General features: G+C 42.1%; 2 protein-coding genes across 2 annotated transcripts in view; one reads left to right on the forward strand and one right to left on the reverse strand.

Annotated features, from left to right (window-relative positions):
* Window positions 1-5,429, reverse strand: part of LOC144250418 (uncharacterized) — an 88,891-nt gene extending 83,462 nt beyond the window's left edge. Inside the window, exon 1 of the mRNA XM_077793232.1 lies at window positions 5,196-5,429. The gene's annotated coding sequence lies outside the window, so the exon portion shown is untranslated. The remainder of the gene's footprint in view (window positions 1-5,195) is intronic.
* Window positions 5,178-18,270, forward strand: LOC144250311 (uncharacterized). Its single transcript, XM_077792837.1, has 8 exons — window positions 5,178-5,181; window positions 5,322-5,435; window positions 5,535-6,373; window positions 10,563-10,760; window positions 11,201-11,359; window positions 12,493-12,671; window positions 15,291-15,415; window positions 17,100-18,270. Exons 1-4 carry the CDS (start codon window positions 5,178-5,180, stop codon window positions 10,620-10,622), a joined length of 1,017 nt encoding a protein of 338 aa, XP_077648963.1. The 3' UTR covers window positions 10,623-10,760; window positions 11,201-11,359; window positions 12,493-12,671; window positions 15,291-15,415; window positions 17,100-18,270.
* The last annotated feature ends 655 nt before the right edge of the window (window positions 18,271-18,925 follow it).

Consider the following 18,925-nt stretch of genomic DNA (forward strand, 5'->3'; position numbering starts at 1 on the left):
CTCCCTGTGGGTTTTGTTTGTTTTATGGAACCCAGGGCCTCATCCATGCTAGGCAAGCTGTCACCCAGATCCCAAGGTTCTCATGAATTTCCAAATTTCCCCACACCCAGTGGGCATTAATCAGCAGCGAGGAGAATCCTAGGATTAAACCCCAAGTTCCCCACACCTTGTAAACATCTGACTCTGACACCCCAAAAATGTTTCCCCCTATCCTTTCAAACAGATAAGGCTGCATGTATGTGGTGAATATCCTCATTTGCATCCGCCTTTCCAAAAGCAGCTTCACCACTGAACCATAGTGGAAACCTGGAGGCCCCTTTCGCTCTCTCAGCCCTTGACGAAGAGCTAGAGTCAGGGTTGCTGAGCTTGCAAGGTGATTGGGTGACAGGTGACTTGTTGTCAGAACACTTAGCAGGTAGCTCTTGCCCTTCCCTTGCTCTTGCAGCCAGTGCTGTGTTCTTGATTCCTCAACAATGACCAGCTTTTAGAGGAGGAGGAGGTGAGTTTCATAAGAAAATGGGACACAGAAGTGCTCTCCTGTCAGCATCCTTCTAAGAGAAAAGTGGCTGCTTGGGTTACACAAGGGGTGGAGCCACCACACATTCCTGAGCTAAAATAGCATTTACGACCCAGAGTTTGTGGTTCTGAGCTGGAACCTGAAACCTTTCTGTGGAGCTGTTATCCAGTAATTTCAGAACAACACGCGCTGCATCCCTGGAATTTACTTGATTCCCTGAACCAAACATATATATGTGAGAGACGAGTGCAAAGCCAGAATGCCCAGAGAATTTTTCTAATTCCCACTGCAGATCTAGAGATGCCTTTTGGTTTTGACTATATCCATCTGACAAGGCAGCTGGTTCATAAATACTCTCTGGCCATGGGAATGGACTCCAATTTACTAATCCCTGTTGCCCACACTCTGGGGGCCCAGCCTAAAGCCAGGAAGGCAGGCCTCATTAGGGCCAGCTTCCACGGTGGCTCACAGTCCTACTCACCCCACCTCTTCTGCCCTCTAAGGAGAGAAGATGTGCCGCAGATGGGCTTAGGTCAGTGCAGACTAGTGCTGAAGAAATGGGGTGCATTTAGAAAAACCTGAGTGCCATAGTAGGACCTGATCCTGCCCTGGGATTTGGAGTGTGGGATGTGGCACTGGGTTCCAATCCTGAAATACTCAGAATTTCTGATTTTCCTCGGATTTTTCAACACCTCCCATTTCACTTTCCTGGTTTTTGAAAAAATGTACTTATGACATCTGTTGAAGATTATGCATATTTCAAGATTTCTTTATCTAAGGACAGCAGAGTTTTAAGGCCTCTATTACGCTGTGTTCCTAAATGCTTCCCCAACTTGATATTATCTTGTGTATATGTTCTGATTTTTATTTTTAAAACAGCTTTTGTGTACATTAATCCACTTGAACCTTACATCAAACCTAGGATAATGATTCTTAGGCATTTTTGTCTCTAGATTCTGCTCTCTTTTTAATATCTATTTATAATGTCTTGTTGATAGACTCTGCCACTGTGCTCCTCTGTACATTTTGTTTTCACATGCAATCTCCCCACCCCATACTGTGGATTGAACTCAAGCCTGCTCTATCACTGAGCTGCACTGTCGGCCTTTTTTCTTTGAGACACCCTTGCCAAGTTGCTGAGGCTGGCCTTGAACTTGCTATCCTCCTGGCTCAGCCTCCCGGGTAGCTGTGATTCTAGATGTGTGCCACCAACCTGACTACATGGAATTTGCATTTTTGTGCTGAATCAGAATCACCAGCAAGTCCTACAGAAAACTGACTATGTGATATAGATATATAGATATATATATATATACTGCATATATATGTACTGGATGATTTTTGTGCTTGGTAAAATTACAGTGATGAAAATTTCAGTGCAGTTAATAAAGCTAACCCTTAATTCTCCAAAAAAAAAGAAAAGAAAAGAAAAAGAAAACGAAAATTTAGAAATGATAGGGTTATGAGAGTATCAACCTAAACAGTGTATTAGTCCACTTGAATGGATTAAATGAGTGGTAACTATAGGCAGCTAAGGTCTGGCTGGAGGAGGTGGGTCACTGGGAGTGTGCCTTTGGAGTTTGTATTTTGTCCCTGTGAGTGGAGCTCTTTCTTCTTTCTGGTGGCTATGTCTTGAACTGTTTTCCTCTTGCACATGTTTCTGACATGATGTTCTGCCTCATCTCTGGCCCACATAAATGAAGTTGGCCATCTATGGACAAAGGCCTCTGAAACCATGAGCTCCAAATAAACTTTTTCTTCTCTAAAATTGTTCTTGTCAGATCTTTTGGTCACAGTGATTACAAGCTTATGACAAAAAAAAAATAGAGATACAATATATTAAAATCTCTGAGAAAGAATGAGGGAAGTTCTAAGAGGAAAGTTTTGAGCACTGAGTCCTACATGAAAAAAATAGATACCAAATGAATAATCTAAGATTATACCTCAAGGCCCTAGAAAGAGAACAAGCTAAAAATTAGTAGAAAACAAAAAATAATTAAAATTAGAGTAGAAATATAGAAAATTGAGACTAAGAAGTAATAAATATGATCAGTGCAATAAAGAGTTGATTCTTTGAAATGACAAGGATAAAGTCATAGCCAAACTAATCAAAAGAAAGAGAGAGATGACCCAGATTAACAAAGCTACTAATGCAAAAGGAGATATCACGATAGACACTACTGAATCCAGAAGATCATTGGAAACTATTTTGAAAATGTATACTCCATTAAGCTGGAAGATGTCAAAGACAGTGACAAATTCCTAGAGACATATGACCTACCCAAATTGAACCATAAGAATGTAAAAAACTTAAGTAGACCAATATGAAGTCATGAAAATGAAACAGCTATTAAGTCTTGGAACAATGGGACATCTATGACCATATGAATCCTTAGCTGGGATCCGTCAGACCTTTAAAGAAGAAGTAATGTAATACTCCTCAAATTTAATTCCATGAAATAGGAGAGAACAATACCAATTCATTCTGTGAAGCCCAATATTATCCTAATAGCAAAACCAGACAAAGGCACATCAAGGAAAGAAAATTTCAGACCAATATCCCTGATGAACATAGATGCAAAAATTCTTAGCAAACCACACTAAAAAAAATCAAGAAGATAGTGTGTATCCTGATAAAGTGGGTTTCATCCCAATTATTCAAGGTGTGTTCAAAATAAGTCAATAAATAAATGTGATTCAGCACAAAAGAGAGTTAAATAAAAAAATTACATGGTTATCTCAATAGATTCAGAAAAAGTATTAGACAAAATCTACTACCCATTTGTGTTTAAAACACCAGAATAAAAAGGATCAAAGGAAGTTGCCTCCACATTTTAAAGGACATCTATTTCTCAACAGTGAGAAACTTGACTGCCACCTTTCATCTTTCATTTATTTGACTTTACAATTCCAATATACCTGAATGATCTTTTGATTTATTTTTAAATTCTGCTAGCTTACCAATATTCAACTTAAATAACAGATTGTTAGCACCAACAGACAAATGTAAAAATCATAAATTTTTATTTTCACACTTGATTTTAAAAAATTCTTCATTCCTGACATATCTGCTTCAGTGTATGTCAAACAGTTGGCAAACTATAAAAAGGCAAACTTAGTATCAGTATGATGGTCACCATGAGAGAAAATTTTACTCACATAGATGGATTATTTTACATCTATAGACAATTTACACTGTACTAATTAGTCAGAAATATTAATATTTACAGAATTCAAAATTAAAAAGCTATAAAATATTTTCCATGATACCATAAGACAAAATAAAACTTACTACAATAAGGATATTTCTGTATTGGTAGGCATTTAATTAAATTCATTTATTATCTTTTGAGCAATGGGAAAAAATGTGTACTATGAAACCCATAACCAAAAGAAAGCTCAAGAAGGTCTAATAATAAGAAAAAGAACCTCAAAACAGAACTATGTGAGGTAGCACATTACCTGATGAAAAGAACAATTCCGTAAGTCTTAACAATCCTAAATTTGCATGTTCTCCCAATTTTTTTTAAAGTACATGAACACATAAAATAATAGATCAATAAGCAAAATACTTAAAACCCAACGACAAAGATGAAGATTTCAACAGCACTTGTTTAATAATTAATAGAAAATTTACACAGAAATTCAACAATCCATAGATGATAATCTTTATGAAATAATCAGAGAACTTGAACTAATTGACATTTACAGAACAAAATCCCAGCAAAAACAAAAACAGCACTTCTTAAATGCACACAGAATATTCAATAATCTAGACAACAGGCAAAACAAACATTAAAATGTATAACTGTTGATATCATACAAATTTTGTGTTCAATATCAATGGGGCTTGGGTAAATAGCTCAGTGGTACAGCACTCAGTTGCATACTTAAAGCACTGGGTCCATTCCTGGGCAACATGTACACACACACACACACACACACACACACGTGAGAAAGAGACAAATAATGTATAACATCCCTAATATTTGGCAATCAAACAGCATAACTCTAAATAATCCAGGAGTCAAAGATACAAATAGAATTTTTAAACACTAGATAGCTGATATAGGTAAATTCTATGGAGTGCATTTATTTAGTGTTGAGAGGAACATGGGTAGCATTAATTGTTTCTATTAGAAAAAAATAGTTTCAAAGTAATTATCCAGAGCATTCACATTGAAAAAAAAAAATCAATCTATGTCAAAATATAATATTAAACTCAGAATCAGTGAAATAAAAGAAAATGAAGAAAATTCAATGCGAACCTGGATATTAAAAAAACATATAATTGATAAATTCCCAACCATACTAATTGAAGAGGGGGGCAAAAATTGTCAATATCAGGAATAAAAGCAGAGCACCTTGAACGACCCCATCCATATTAACAGGAAAATAATATAATGCTACCTAACTCTTAATCCCCAAATTTGACAATTTATTTAAAACAGATAAATTCCTGGAAATAGATTTTACATTAGTCATTTTAAATGAAAAGCAAACTTGAACTGGCAACTCTTTTTCCTCAGTTTCCCAATAATTGGGATGACAGATGTGTGCCACCATGTATGGCCTTTGTCAAGTTTTCAAATCAATTTCTTATTTTGAATAATGTGTGAAATTATAGAAAGAAAACGTAATTTTATTTGTATCAATACCTATGAGTAAGGATACGTACCTTCCTAAAAGACTCCTTAAGGGAAATATGATTTCCTGCTTGGACTGGCAGGTGGATGGCTCACCAGCGCCACCTCTGCAGACAGACAGCCCTTGAGAGCAGGCTCTGCCCGCACCTGTCTTCCAGCAGCTCCCCGCAGCTCCCCGCAGGCTCGAGTGCAGAGACCCCCGTGGGCGCCACCTGGGAAAGCCGACGTCGGAGTGCGCCGCCGGTACTCTAACGGCTGCGGTGCCAAACGCCGTGGGTTCACTGTTATGCTAATGAGGGTTGGTAAGCAGCAGCCAGACTATTGGTCCACATTTATCAACTGCGCATGTCGCCACGCCCCTTGATGGGAAGCCGGAAGTGAGGGCAGAGCGCGAGTCCCTTTCCGGAGGACCGTGAGCTCAGCCCCCTCACGTTCCTGGTGGCTTCCTGAGAGCCGGAGCCCTCCACGCCTGGAGCCGCCGCCTAGGCTGGAGCGCCAGAGGAGCTGCGCCACCCGAACTGCCGCCGCCGGAGCTGGAGCCGCCACGGAAGCGGCCCGAGCCGCCCGCGCTGTCGCCGGAGCCCACACGGCGGGAGACCAGTGCCGCCGCCGCTGCCGCCTGGAGCCCACGCTGTCGCCTTCAGAGCACAGGAATCTGTGGAGCCCACGCCACGTCGGAGCGATGCTGCAGGAGCGCAGCAACCCTGGCCGCCCAGCCGCCTCCAGAGTGTGGGATCCCCTGGGGCCAGGGCCCCGGAGACCACGCTGCGCCTCACACTGGGGCCGCTGCTGCCAGAGCGCGGGAGTGAAAGCTCCTGTCGTCGCCGCCACCGGAGCACGGGAGCCACCTCTGCTGCTGCTAGAGTCGCCCTTGCCTGGACACTGGGCCACCCGCCGCCGCCATCCACAGCACACAGGAGCCAAAGCCTCTCTCGCCGCTTTCAGAGTTCGGGAGCCGGCACCGGCACCTCCGCCTCCAGGAACAGGAGCTCAGCCCTTGCCAGAGCACAAGAGCACAGAAACCACTGCCGCCAGAGTTCAGAGCCGCGACGACAGGACCCTAGCCCAAAGGATGCTGCACCAGGCTTGGCCGAGGTGGCTCCTGCAGCTCAGGCGGGCGCGAGGAAGGACAGCCGATCACCCGCGGATTCCTGTCTTCTCTTCCAGGGGCAGAGACCCTGCAGAAGACTGGAGTGCCTTGAAGAAGGAGGTAGGTGCTGGGACCCACTCGGCAGTGTGCAGGCTCCTGGGGTGGGGGGTGAGGGTGGGGGTGGGCAGTGGCTTCTCTAGAGGTGCCCCGTGGCAGCAGGAGCCACCACATTAGAAGCCACTCATCCATTGGGGGCATCTACCTCCACAGGTCTGGAGATGTGGCCTGCGGGTTTGGAGGTTGTGGGGCTAGAGGCAAGGGGATACCTCTGGTGTCTGTAAGTTGTGTGAAGGAGCAGATGCGGTGTGAGGATCACCTAGGTGGGAGGCATAGCTTAAAATGTCTGGGACCCTGTTTTGTGGAGAAAAGGTGTGTGGGTCTTAGTGATCTTAAAGGAGGGACAAGCTCTTGGGGACAGGCAGGTCTGTTGTGGGGGTGATGTTGAAAGAGGTTGCCCAAAGGATCCTAGCCTGCAGCAAAGGGGAGAGGTTCAGTTTGAGGACATAAAGACTCTCTCAGGCACCTCCACATTCTCAGTCCTTGGAGTGATCTCCAGGAGACAAGAGGCCCTCTCCTGAGTGTCCTCCCCCATTTCTAGCCACACAAGAGGATGACAGACATGTTTCTGCTGCTCCTCTGTCCTGGGCCCACCTGGGGCTTATTCTGGCTTCTGGATTCATAGCCAACCAACTCCCAGGTGCCCATAGATGTAGGGAGTGTTTATAGTTGTGGGGGCTCTGGACCCAGAGTGAGTGGGTGCACACATATGGCTGTGAGGACATGTGGCTGGAGTATGCATATATTAGAAAGTATGTGTATATATGTTTGTGTGTGAACCGTTTTTGTGAGTCGGTATTTCTTTGATTCATGATGAGTATGTGTGAATGAATAAGGCTATGATTGTGTGTGTATATGTGTGTGTGTGTCATGTGTGTATAACCATTGCCTTGTCAGCCCCCCATCACTCAGTCTGGCATCACCCTGCAGGCATTTTTGCATCTTACAAGTGGTCAGCCCAAGATGATGCATGGTTGTATGTGCATGTGTGTGTGCATGTGTGTACTAGGGGTTGAAGCATGTAGTGGCAGAACCAAATACAACTAGGAATCCCCTCCCTGTGGAGGCAGACAGCCCTCTAGGGCAGCCTGGAGACTGGGATCTGTTGCTGCCCTCTGCACAGGGAGCGTGGGTGTGTATGTGTTGTTTGTATGTGTCTCTGTGTGTGGATTTTACCCTTTTATTTTATGAATCAGCTCCAGGATTGGTTGTACATTCTAGTGTTTTCCAATAAGGAACTTTGCAAGGTATCCAGGATCCCTTGGAATGTCCTAGAGGTTTTCTGATTACCCCTGTTTTATAAGGAAATTGCAGGTTGGTTGAATTCAGAAGGGCAGAATTGAGAAATGGCAGGCAGGAGAGTGTCAGCAAAGCTTCTGGGAGGGCTCTGGCTCATGTCCTGGTTCTAGCTTTGCCACCAGCTCTCTCAGATCTGTGTCCCAGTTTCTTCTCTTCTCTAGGACTCAATTTTCACATGCAGGATGCAATTGTCCTAATGTCCCAATACAGTTCTTCTCAGTGTAGCTTGGTTTAGAGGACAGGCTATGGTGCATGCATTGCACATAGTGACCAGAAGTCTGGGACTCTTTCCTGTGGTCGGACAGGTTTGGGGTTGGAATGAGCCTTCTGTTTGGCTATGGACTGAGGCCTACTCATGCTCAGAGAGATCTGTAGTTGCCCTGCTTGGTGCCTGGGAGGGTCTGGGGCCTAACCTTGCTACATTGGACAGATCTGTTGAACTCTAGATCTGGAATCATCACCAAGTTGCATATTGGTGGTGCTTTCTAAATTCTGCGTTGCTGGGGAATAAGAGTTTCCATTTACCAGTGAATAGTATGTACCATACTCTGAATGTACAGTAGGCTTATGAGGTGGGTAGTTTGAGGTTCAGAGGGAGCAATGACTTGATCAAGATCATCCAGTCAAGAATGGGAAAATTCAGGACTTACCATCCAGGTCTGACATCAGAGCCAAGCTTTTACTCACCCATCCATACCACAAATGCTTCCATCCCCTCCTACACAGTGCCACAAACTTGGAATGTGAGGGGGCATATTTTGAGATATATAGATGGGAATCCTGAGGCCTGGAGAGAGTAAGCAATGATTGGAGGACACAGGGCCAGTGGAAGGGAACTGGTTCAGATTTGCAATCTTTGAGCTCTCTTTTGAGCATGGGTTCCCCTAAAGGCTTGGTTTAAAAAAATAATATCTGTGTCCCCACAGCAGACCTCCTCCAATTTTTTTTTCTTTGTTCACTTTCTTGGCAAGGAACATCTCTTCCAATGTCAGAGAGCCAGTTTTCAGTGGGATAGATTTGAAAACACTTGTTTAGAAATCTGAGCACCAAATCAGGTTTTCCCTTTCCCCTTCCTCTGGTTTAAGAGTAGCCATGTCCTTGACTGCCTCAGCCTCACCATTTTTTTTTTTTTCTTCTGAAAGGGGTGTCTTAAGCAGCTTGCAAGCTTGGCCTGAGTCTCTGAAGCCACTAAGGAGTTTGTATAGGCTACGAACCTGGAAAATCTGTCCAGTGCTGACCTAGGAAGCCATCAGGTCCCCGGACCAATGAATCAGCACAAGGTACTTCAGCCAGAACTGGGTTCAAATCCTGGAGGCTCTTAAAAATAGTTTTAGAGGGTTTTGTGTCTGACATGAGCTTTGTACTATAGGTGCAGCAGTGAACCAGACAGGCTCAAGCCCTGCCCTCCTGGTGCTGACATTCTCCTGGAAGAGAGACCCTGGCAGATTCTCAAGAATAATTATGACAGTAATTCCAGAAGGCACTTGTCACCATAAGAGTACCAAACGTGGATAGTGGTGTAGCTTAGTGGTAGAGCATTTGCCTAGCATTCAGGAAGCCCTGGGTACCATCACCTCCTCAGAAAAAGAAAGGAGACACAAAACAGAAACACAGGAAGAATTGCACATGACTAGAGGATCAGGGAAGGCTTCGCTGAGGGTGTGATGTTGAAGAAGATGCTGGAATATGAGTAGGCTTTGTATGTGGAGGTATAAAGTAGCTAGAGAAGAGAGAAAGCCATTCCAGACAGGGAACTGTATGTGCCAGAGGCTTCGTTGTTTGGTGGAACATGGTGAATTTGATGGAACTGAAGAAGCTGGAGCAGAGAAGACGGAGAACTGTGTAGGCTGTAGAGGAAGCAGATTGTGTGGTCTTAGTCTAAGAGCAAAGGGGAAAGAATGGAGAGGATCCTGGGAATATGGAGGGAAGGGAGTGGAGCTGAGACTGATGGCTCCTTCATTGTACTTTCTTAGATAAGCACTGTCTTTACCTTCTCAAGTGTTAAGAGTGAGGGTTTATTTATAATGAGAGTGAAAATTACTTAGATGGCTGGATAAACCATGTGAAAACACCTACCACATTTCCCTGAGCTTTTCCAGGGCAAGGTTGTAGCTTTTCTTTGTTCCCTATGTGCTACCAAACTAAAGATGGAGCCTGGGTGGCCTCAGCATGATTTCCTCTGTTTAAGTTCAATAAGCTCTACCTTGGTTCTGTCCTGACTAGCACATACCCCTGACACCACTTAATTTTGTTTTTTTTCCCACAGTGAGTAGGGACTGGTTTCCCATTGCCATGACGACTGAATTCTAAGGAATTCAGTGATTTTATTTAATAAATAAAATAAGTGCATTTATAGATTATAAGCACCATAAGACAGTGATAGATAAGGTGCTCTGAGATTTGAGTGTAGAGATCCCTTATGTTTGGTTAGCATTGCCCAGATATACTTCATTGGAAGGGATATATTAGAGCCAGGTTGAACTTAGTAAGTGCTATATATTGAGCCTTTTTAGTACTTATTATGTTAAGTTTTTAAGATTCTAAATATTTTTATCATTTCTCAAACTACATTTTCTCCTATTTTTGTGTACTTCACAATATTACATGACTGGTATTATATAGTTCCTTATTTTCTACCTCATGTGTCATATTCATGGAGATTTTCATTTGAACTGTTCCAAAGGAGCAGACTTGTGTACTTGTAAAGGTTTGAGAAGAAACTCAGCACAGGTGGTGTGCTTGATGAACTAAGAGTTCTGAAGAATGTGACATCAGGACCCTGTAGGGCACCATACTGCCTTTACCACCCAAGTACACCAAAGTTCTAAATTTCTAGGAGGGCAGAGGATGCTGCAGATTTTTGTTTTCCACTCATTGATTTCTTTCATTTCAGTTGGTGATGACTGAGCTGCTTCAGATAGGAAAAACTCTGAGTCTCTCCTGGAATGAGTAAGGAGCTATCCTGACTACAGACTGAACCTCTTGCCCCTGAGGATCCCCATCAGTAGCACAAGGAAACAGAATCTGTCTTGGCAATGGGAGAATTGAAATACCAGTGGAGTGGCTATGGAGTCGGAGAGCAGCACTTAGGGTGAGGGGATTAATTCTTCTGGTGAGCTGTTAACTGTTCTATGTTATTTAATCTAGAATTAGGTGTGGTTTCTTCTTAATTCATAAATATATTGTGCACAGCTGATTAATTTCCTCCAGAAAATTGAACGTCTTGTCATAATTCCTATTTTTAAAAGTTTGTATCTTTAAACAGCAAGGCATATGAAACCAATTACTCAGATTTTGTTCCTTGCATGGTGTGGCTCTTACTTAAAGCTCAAGTCCCATTTGTATGTTTTTTTCGTCTTGCCTTACCCATTCTTTACTCTTTGTGACTGAATTCATAATCAAAAATTTCTTTCTCGTTGATCTTTGTAAATAATAATAATGATGATGATAGTAATAATAAGCATAATATCTCTAGTTTTAAAAATACAGAGTTGTTTGAGGAGCAAGCTAATTGCTACTTCATGTTTCTAGGGATGTCCTCTCTGGTTGGCCCACATGGTTTTTGATCCTTTGCCAGGTGATGAAAAGTCAAAGAACAAGTTCATGTGAGAGAAGAAAAGTAGTGTATTTGAAACCTACATGTCCAAGGAGGCAGTTTTAGAAGGCTTAAAGAGAGCATTACTTGTCCAGGTGAGTAAAAATACTGGTTTCTGTTCCCTGAATATGTGGAACTAAAGCAATTCATTGTTCACTTAACTGTTTTTTGTCTGTGCTTTCTGCTTTGAGATGATCACATAATTGAGATAAAAAGAGCTTAGAATTTTGGTTGCAGAATTATACTTACATAGAGATAGGGTAAGAACAGTATTCTGCCATGGTAGTTCTTTTTGCTTTCTTTTAACATTTGCTTTTGAAGTGACTTTTTGCTGACATTGAAACAAAACAAAAATCTGATCAGTATAATAGCTGTCATTCCCAGGAATTGATAAGTGATTTTTCCTGGTCTGTGACATCATAAGACTCTGCAGCCAGAGCCTCCCCAACATGTGGGGACAGTTGTACTTTGTAGATGGGGAGAGGAATTGGTTCCAGCTATGAGCTCACCCTGCGAAATGTAGAACACTATAAATAAGATTTTCAGGCATGGTGGTGCACACCTGTAATAACAGTGGTTTGGGAGGCTGAGGCAGGAAGTTTGTGAGTTCAAAACCAGCTTCAGCACCTGCAAGGTGCTAAGCAACACAGTGAGACCTTGTCTCTAAATAAAATGCAAAATAGGGAAATAAGGCTGGATATGTGATATGTGGTTGGGTGCACCTGAGTTCACTCCCCAGTACCAAAAAAAAAAAAAAAAAGATTTTCATAGAGAAACAGAGTCAATCTGCTTTTAGATATAAACTTTCTTTTGTAGTTCTGGTTGGGTGAGGTATAAAATAACTAGTTAAGAAAGGATATTTTAATGTTGTTGGAGAAAATTAAGTATATCAGATACAATTTGAAACATTTGTTCACTATTGTTTATCATGTTCTTCTTTTTCTTCTCACAATCCAGAGAAAATAAAGTTTCACTAAGAGATTTTGTGGTTTTCAAAAACAGGAATAAAATAATATTTTTCAATGCCTTGACTAATAATCTGACATTTCATTGGTTTGTCCTAAGTACAGACGAAAAGACTACAGTGACCAAAGAAATCTCTTTTCTGTATTTGGAACAAACCAGCAGTAACACATGATTATGAACATGCAGTTTTGCAGTTGTTGTTGTTTGGTTTTTAATAAATAGTTCTCACATCAAAGGACACATGGCATTTATTTCTTCACAGGTGCAGTATTGGGAAGTTGTTATAGAAGATGTTGGGAGAGATGAGAACACGATAGCCATGTTCAGAAGGGGCTTCAGTTTGGGGCAATGACCAAGGAGAAGTGAGGAGGAAGATTGTAGAATTGGCTGTTTGAGGTCCCAGAAGCACCATGTCAGAGTTCCTCCTGCAGTAGAATATTGGTATGAATTATTATTTATAATAATAATTATTATTATAAGAAATCCAAATCTAGGAAGACACAGGTCAGGATGGAGTAGTTTCTAGGACCCTTCATTAAGCATGAAGTCAGCTTGAAAATATGTGGGTGAACATAAAGGATGAGAAGAATAAAGGTGACATGCCTCTCCCTTCTGAATGACTGGTGCAATGCCCAGTCATTCAGAAGGGAGAGGTGGCACTTATAGCATTAATAGCAGGGGCAATAGTAGAAGGTCAGCTCTATAGATAGTAATTAATTAGCTCAAGAAATGTTTCCTGACAACTTAGTAAACACACATATACCAGTGAGCAGTATAGGGGTAGTAGGCAGAAATAACTATAGTAATGCAAAAAAAAAAAAAAAAATTTTTTTCTTTTTTTTGATCCAAAGGGTAAGAAGGATTCAGCCATTTTAAGCTTTTGGAGAGGAATATAGGCAGAGATCAGCAAGTGGAAATAGGGTTGATGTTTTGAGGAACAAGAAGGAAGGCTTTGGAACAGAACTGAACAGAGGGAATTACTACATGGGAATAGTGGAAGAGTTAGCATCCAAGTCATGGAGGGTCTCTAGGAGTTGAATTTTATTCAAAAAACAATGGGAAGTCATTGAAGGGTATTAAGGAGGAATAACATGATCTGTTTCATGTCTTAAAAACATCTCCCTGCCTATTGGGAGATGAATAGACTAGTGTACCACTTAGGAAGCCATTAAACTAAACTAGGCAAGAACATTCAGAGACTTAAACAAGGGCAGTGGCAGTGAAGAGGGAGGTAAATAGGTGGATATGGAGTGATTGCTGACAAGACCTTCTGACAGATTAAATGTGGAAAGTGAGGTAAAGGGAGGAAGCCAGGCTGGCTCAATGGATGATGTAGTCATGAACCAAGACAGGGAAGATGGAGGATTAGAACATGGTGCTCACCTGTGGGGAGGCAAGGAGGGCAGATGGATAAATGAGTGAAGAGGCCCTGGTGTGCACTGTAGCAAGCACATAGGCCTTGCAGTGGTTGAGTGCTGGGACTCTAGCCAGGCCACTTGGGCTTGAATGTAGTGTGACAGTGGCAGATTACTGACCCTCTCAGTGCTTTAGTTCCCTCCATGCAAAAAAAGAACATCATAGTCTCTACTTCTTAGTTGTGAGGGTTAAATTAGTTCCTAGTGATAAAACTGCCAAATCAGTATGTGGCTCGGAGGACACCTATGGAAGTGGTACTTGAGATTGCTTTCATTGTTGTCAGAGGAGCATCTGTTACTCAGCTCAGGTGGTTGCTGCCATGTGGAGATAGCTGTACACAAACTGCTTGTAGATTTTAATAGTTTTTTAAGATAATCTGCAATACATATTTTTATGTATGAAATTCTTCAGCATGTTCTCAAACTTCCCATAAGTCAGATAAAACATGTTTGTGATTGCCAAGTTAGACAAATGGACCCAGTTATGTGGTATAGTACCATTTGGTTCCTCAGGCAGGCAGGGATGAGGAGGACAAGCTGGAGTCAGCTGAGGGAGGGCCTTCCTTGTTAAGTGTAATAGGAAGAGTGTACTCAAAGCTCAGGGTTTGTGAGGGTAAGAAATGATGGCAGGTAATGACACCTAGTCAGTGAAAAAAGGAATTAACCATCATGGGAAGATAGCAAATAATAAAAATTTGGCCAGACTATCGCTTGGAGGTTTTAGTGAAACTGAAGGATTGTTGAAGTGGAGTTTCTACAGTGAGTGAGTTGGAAGGATAGAAGATTGTAATCAGAAAGAGTGATGTTTGGCTTGTATTTGGAAGTAGGATTATTAGTGACGATGACAGAATACAAATGGTGTACATGGGAGAATGGCTGGGGTGGGTGGAGAAGGTACCTGGGATGATGGACTTGGGTTGCTCAGTCATTGATGTGTACGTGAAGGCCCCCCGAAATTTATATGAGTGGGGATAGAGGGGTAGGCAGTGAGCTACCATCAGCACACTAATGAATTGGGGCTGTGGCTATAAAGTTTGAAGAGGCAACAGTAAAGAAATGAACCAAAGAAATGACATGAACTTCAAAGGACCTGGAGTTTTATGAAAGTGAATGGAGTGAAAAATAATTTTAAAGGCATGTTATGAAAGTAAGGAGGAGACAGTCTTCTCCTGGTCCCTGAGAGCACTCAAGGAAAGTGGTGACGTCAGGGGACAGCTAAGTTTGAAGTCAGTATGGAGTTGCAGGAGCATTAAGAGCAAAGGTGGAAGATATAGCATCCTTACTGGTTAAATTTCAGTACTAGAGGAGGGTTTAGGAGACAGATGAGAGATGGAGGACTGGGTGAGTTTAGGAATGGTTAGAGAAACAGGAGAATAAGTCTTACACTTCTCCAGAGCTTGCACTGGATTTGTCTTCTAGGCAGAGTTTTAAAATTATTATTTTTAGAGTTACACAACACTAGAGTGTATTTTGACATGTTATATATTCATGGAGTACAACTTATTCTAATTAGGATCCCATTCTTTTACATGTATATGATGGGGAATTTCACTGGTGATTATGAACATAGGAAAGTTATGTCTGATTCATTGTACTCTCTTTTCTGTTCCCATCCACCCTCTCTTCCCATTATTCTGACGTAAAGTTTTTGACAGATTGTGCTACTAGCTTCTCTGCAGGCTGTAGGAACCACCTTGGTCTGATATTGGATCCTGTTGGAACTTTCTCTTTATTATTGTGATCTGAACTCTTAGGGGTTCTGTTTTTAAGGTACAGTTCTTAATATTTTTGCTTCAATAAAATTTACCAATGTTATTTTTAACACAACTTCTAATCTTTCATTTTTACTTATGAACATATGGGATAGAGAATTATGAGTAAAATATTTAACATCTTTTTAATGTCTTTTAATAGAAACTCTATGTAAACATGAGAAATATGTCCCTTTCCCCTAAGCCCAGCCTTGGCCTCTCTGAGTGCTCTGTAATTAAAGGCACAAGTAAAGGCACATTTAAGCAGGGGGTATTTTTTATTTCTTCATTTGCAAACCATTCACTGAATTGGAATGGGTAATAAAATAATGGGAGATAAAAAAAACCCCTCAGGGTAGAGAAAAGTGCATGGACTTAGAAAAATGCAACTGTTGAAAATGTAGTTTCAGCAAACTGACTTTCATTTTTTTGGAATTCTTGTATAAATTACTGCTATCTGCATGAAACTTTAATATGAAGTTATATTCTTTATGACACAAGCCAAACAAAAATTCACAATTATTGGATTTAATGTCTTTCTAAGTTTCTAGTTATAGCAACACTTTAAATGAACTCTCCCATAATACGTCCCTGCCTCTGTGTGTGTGCAGACAGTTGAAGAGCCGTTCCTTGTCATGCATCTCTGGAGAGTAGAAAGAGCTCTAGAGTTATGGCTTCCTCTGTTAGGTTGGAGCAGGAGAGGGATGGCTGCTTCTAAGGTCACACACTCACCCACTTAGCTAGGGGGGATGGAGGACAAATCAATCAAGGCTCCTCCCTGGTGCTCAAAGTACTGAGGACATGCCATAGTCTCCTGGAATGTTAGGGCATTTTACTATACTTTTAAACTATTAAAGACAGTTTAAAGAATTAACTCTCTACTTTACTGGCTGCAAAAACTAAAAATTATATTGATGTAGTTTGATTTACTATTTTCAAAGTACTTTTACACAGTGAATTTTTTTTTTCTTGAAAATATCCTGTGAAGTCAAAGGATGATTATTCCTTTCACAGATAGGAGCACTGTATCTCTGAGTCTTGCCAAGTCACACAGCAGTTCCTCACTCAGCACTCTCTTGGTGTAAGGCTCTTGGTGTTAGAATTCTCTTCTTTCAGTTTTGAAAAATAGCGGGACAGGATCTCCTTTAGGAATGCCAATTGTCTGGTCCTCAAGATGCTCTTGCAAGAGGGCAAGGCTGATCCTCAAGTGGTCCATGCAAGTGGGCGAGGCCTGTCTTCAAGGGGTCCCTGCCAGTGGGTTTGGCTCCTTGAGAAGCTTGTCCAGCAAAGTCCTGCCGCTGGGGAGGGTGGTGGGTGATTGGGCTCTATGGCAGCAGACCACCTGCAAAGGCTGTCACCCTCCTGAGAGTATGGTCACCTCTGCCTTTGCCCTGGTCTTATCCTTCTCCAGAGTGCCTCCACCACATGGGCCCATTCCCATTCTCTGCACCTTACTCCTGGGGACAAGAAGAGAACTCTTTGTTTTAATCAAAATTAGCATTTGTTTGGTTACATAAGCTATAATTTACTGAGGATGGTGTGATACTTCTTCAGGTCCACAAAGACCTACCTAGAAATAAAGATTCTTTTCAAACCTCTTAAAAAATGTAGGTTGTGTACCACACTATAAGCAAAAGTCTGTAGTCTGTAAATAGCTGACACTGGCTCCTGAGAAATGGATGATATTCTTCTTCCCCTTACAGATTTATAGGGCATCAACCTTGTTTGAAACCATCTGATATGAAGCACAGCTGAGCTTGGACTACAAACTCTCACTCTTTGACCTGCAGACATCATCCTACCTTGACATCATCCAGTCCTTGCAGCAGATGCTCATCAGCCTTGGTGAGAGCAGTTTTTATGTGCTCACTCTCCCCAAGACGTTGACCACAGCTCTGATGAAGTATGATTTGTTGTCACAACAGACTCTGAAGGCAAAATCAGCAATCGAACACTCCTCATTTATTTGATAAAGATTGATAGAGCACCTGCTGCATAATTAGTGCCAGCCCTTGGTATAATATTTAAGATGCTCGCAGGCTGTCAAGCTGTCTAAGTCACTAATTTCAATACTGGATGATTGGCAACAAGGTATAGCAACTCTGGTGCTGGGAAGTATGGCAGTCCAGCCAGCAGACTTGGGAGACAGAGCAGGTGTCCCTGGGAGAGAGATTCCTGAGCCAGGTGTCCCTGACCCTCACGTTTCTTCCCTTCACTCCACCTGGCTCAAGCTTCTGACCAAGGGGAAGAGAAGACACAGGCCTCTTCCATTTCTCCAGCCATGCAGGCTTCCATGTTGCTGTTCAGTGAGTGCACCCTCTTGGCCTGTCCTCTAGGCTGTGACTTTCATGGTTTGGGGCTCATTCTCCCAGGCTTGAATCATCTGGGGAACTGGGGCAGCCAGCAGCTCCCCTCATCCGGTCCTTAACTGTCCCATTCTAGCTCCTCTGTCACCTGCCTCTACCCAGAAGATATTCACTGTAACTAACAAAGTCTTTGAAGTTGAATGTTGAGGACTTTTCAATAACCTGCCCTTTCCTGTATGTATAGGAACACTCAAGTTTCCCATTGAAAAATAAAATGTACTCATTGCCCAGGATAATAATTTATTATCTATTATAATCACAGTTTCAAAGTCTGTCTAGCACTATGGGACTTATTTTCCAGTGTGCACAGAAACTGACCCAGCTGTTCCCATTAATAACTTAATAAAGTAAAAAGTATATTTGCATACACTCACATGAATCCCCACTTTGTGCCAGTGCCTGAATGGTAGGCAGCAAGGCATCCTTGACATGCCACCACAGCTATGGCATCTGGTCTCCTGCCTCTACATGCTCTCTCCACGGACCCTGGTTCTGGCAGCTCTTTCATGTTCATATTTACCACGAGATTCAGTACTCTGCATTGCATTGCCTCACTTACAAATAAGCCTTTCTGGAAGTCGTTTGGCTTTACATTTTTTGAGCTTTCACATCCATGAATCAGCTTGTAAGCTACATTATTGAGTAGCTTCCTAGTGAATAGGATTAGAACCCCACTTCCTCTAGGAAGCTAATCTATAATTTGGATTGAAAGACTGGAGAAAAGCTTGAAAAAAAAAAAACAATTTTAAAGCAATAGAGACTGCAGAGGTTGAAACCCTTTGCTCAGGTGGACTAGAAGAGAGGAGAGGGAAGTGCACTGGGGCCCATCATGGAAGAAAGTGTCAGCTTTAATATTAACAGTGCCACTTATCATACAGTGGTGCTTCAGTAACACATTCTCACAGAGTGCTTTACTTGATTTTGAAAGTAGCCCTTTGTGATAGGTGAGACAACTAGTACAATCCCTCTTTTTTAGACAAGCATAGTGAAAAGGAAAAGGGCACCGAGCAAAGGACAGGCACATGTGTAGGCATGGAGGGTCATCGTGGGACTTGGGAGGTGGGGCTGGATGATATGATGCACAGAAGGGTTCACATCTACGAGAGAGGAGCCAGGAGATGGGTCCTACAGATCAGAATGCAAGTGAATCAGGGAAGCTGGTG

This window comes from Urocitellus parryii, chromosome 15 (assembly GCF_045843805.1).
Source record: "Urocitellus parryii isolate mUroPar1 chromosome 15, mUroPar1.hap1, whole genome shotgun sequence".
Taxonomy (NCBI): domain Eukaryota; kingdom Metazoa; phylum Chordata; class Mammalia; order Rodentia; family Sciuridae; genus Urocitellus; species Urocitellus parryii.

What these genes read in the sequence shown, in the direction of transcription:
- LOC144250311 (XM_077792837.1), top strand. An exon ending in CGGCTGCGGTGCCAAACGCC is followed by an intron (nt 5,436 to 5,534) that starts GTGGGTTCACTG and finishes CTTGATGGGAAG; the next exon opens with CCGGAAGTGAGGGCAGAGCG. An exon ending in GGAGTGCCTTGAAGAAGGAG is followed by an intron (nt 6,374 to 10,562) that starts GTAGGTGCTGGG and finishes CTTTCATTTCAG; the next exon opens with TTGGTGATGACTGAGCTGCT.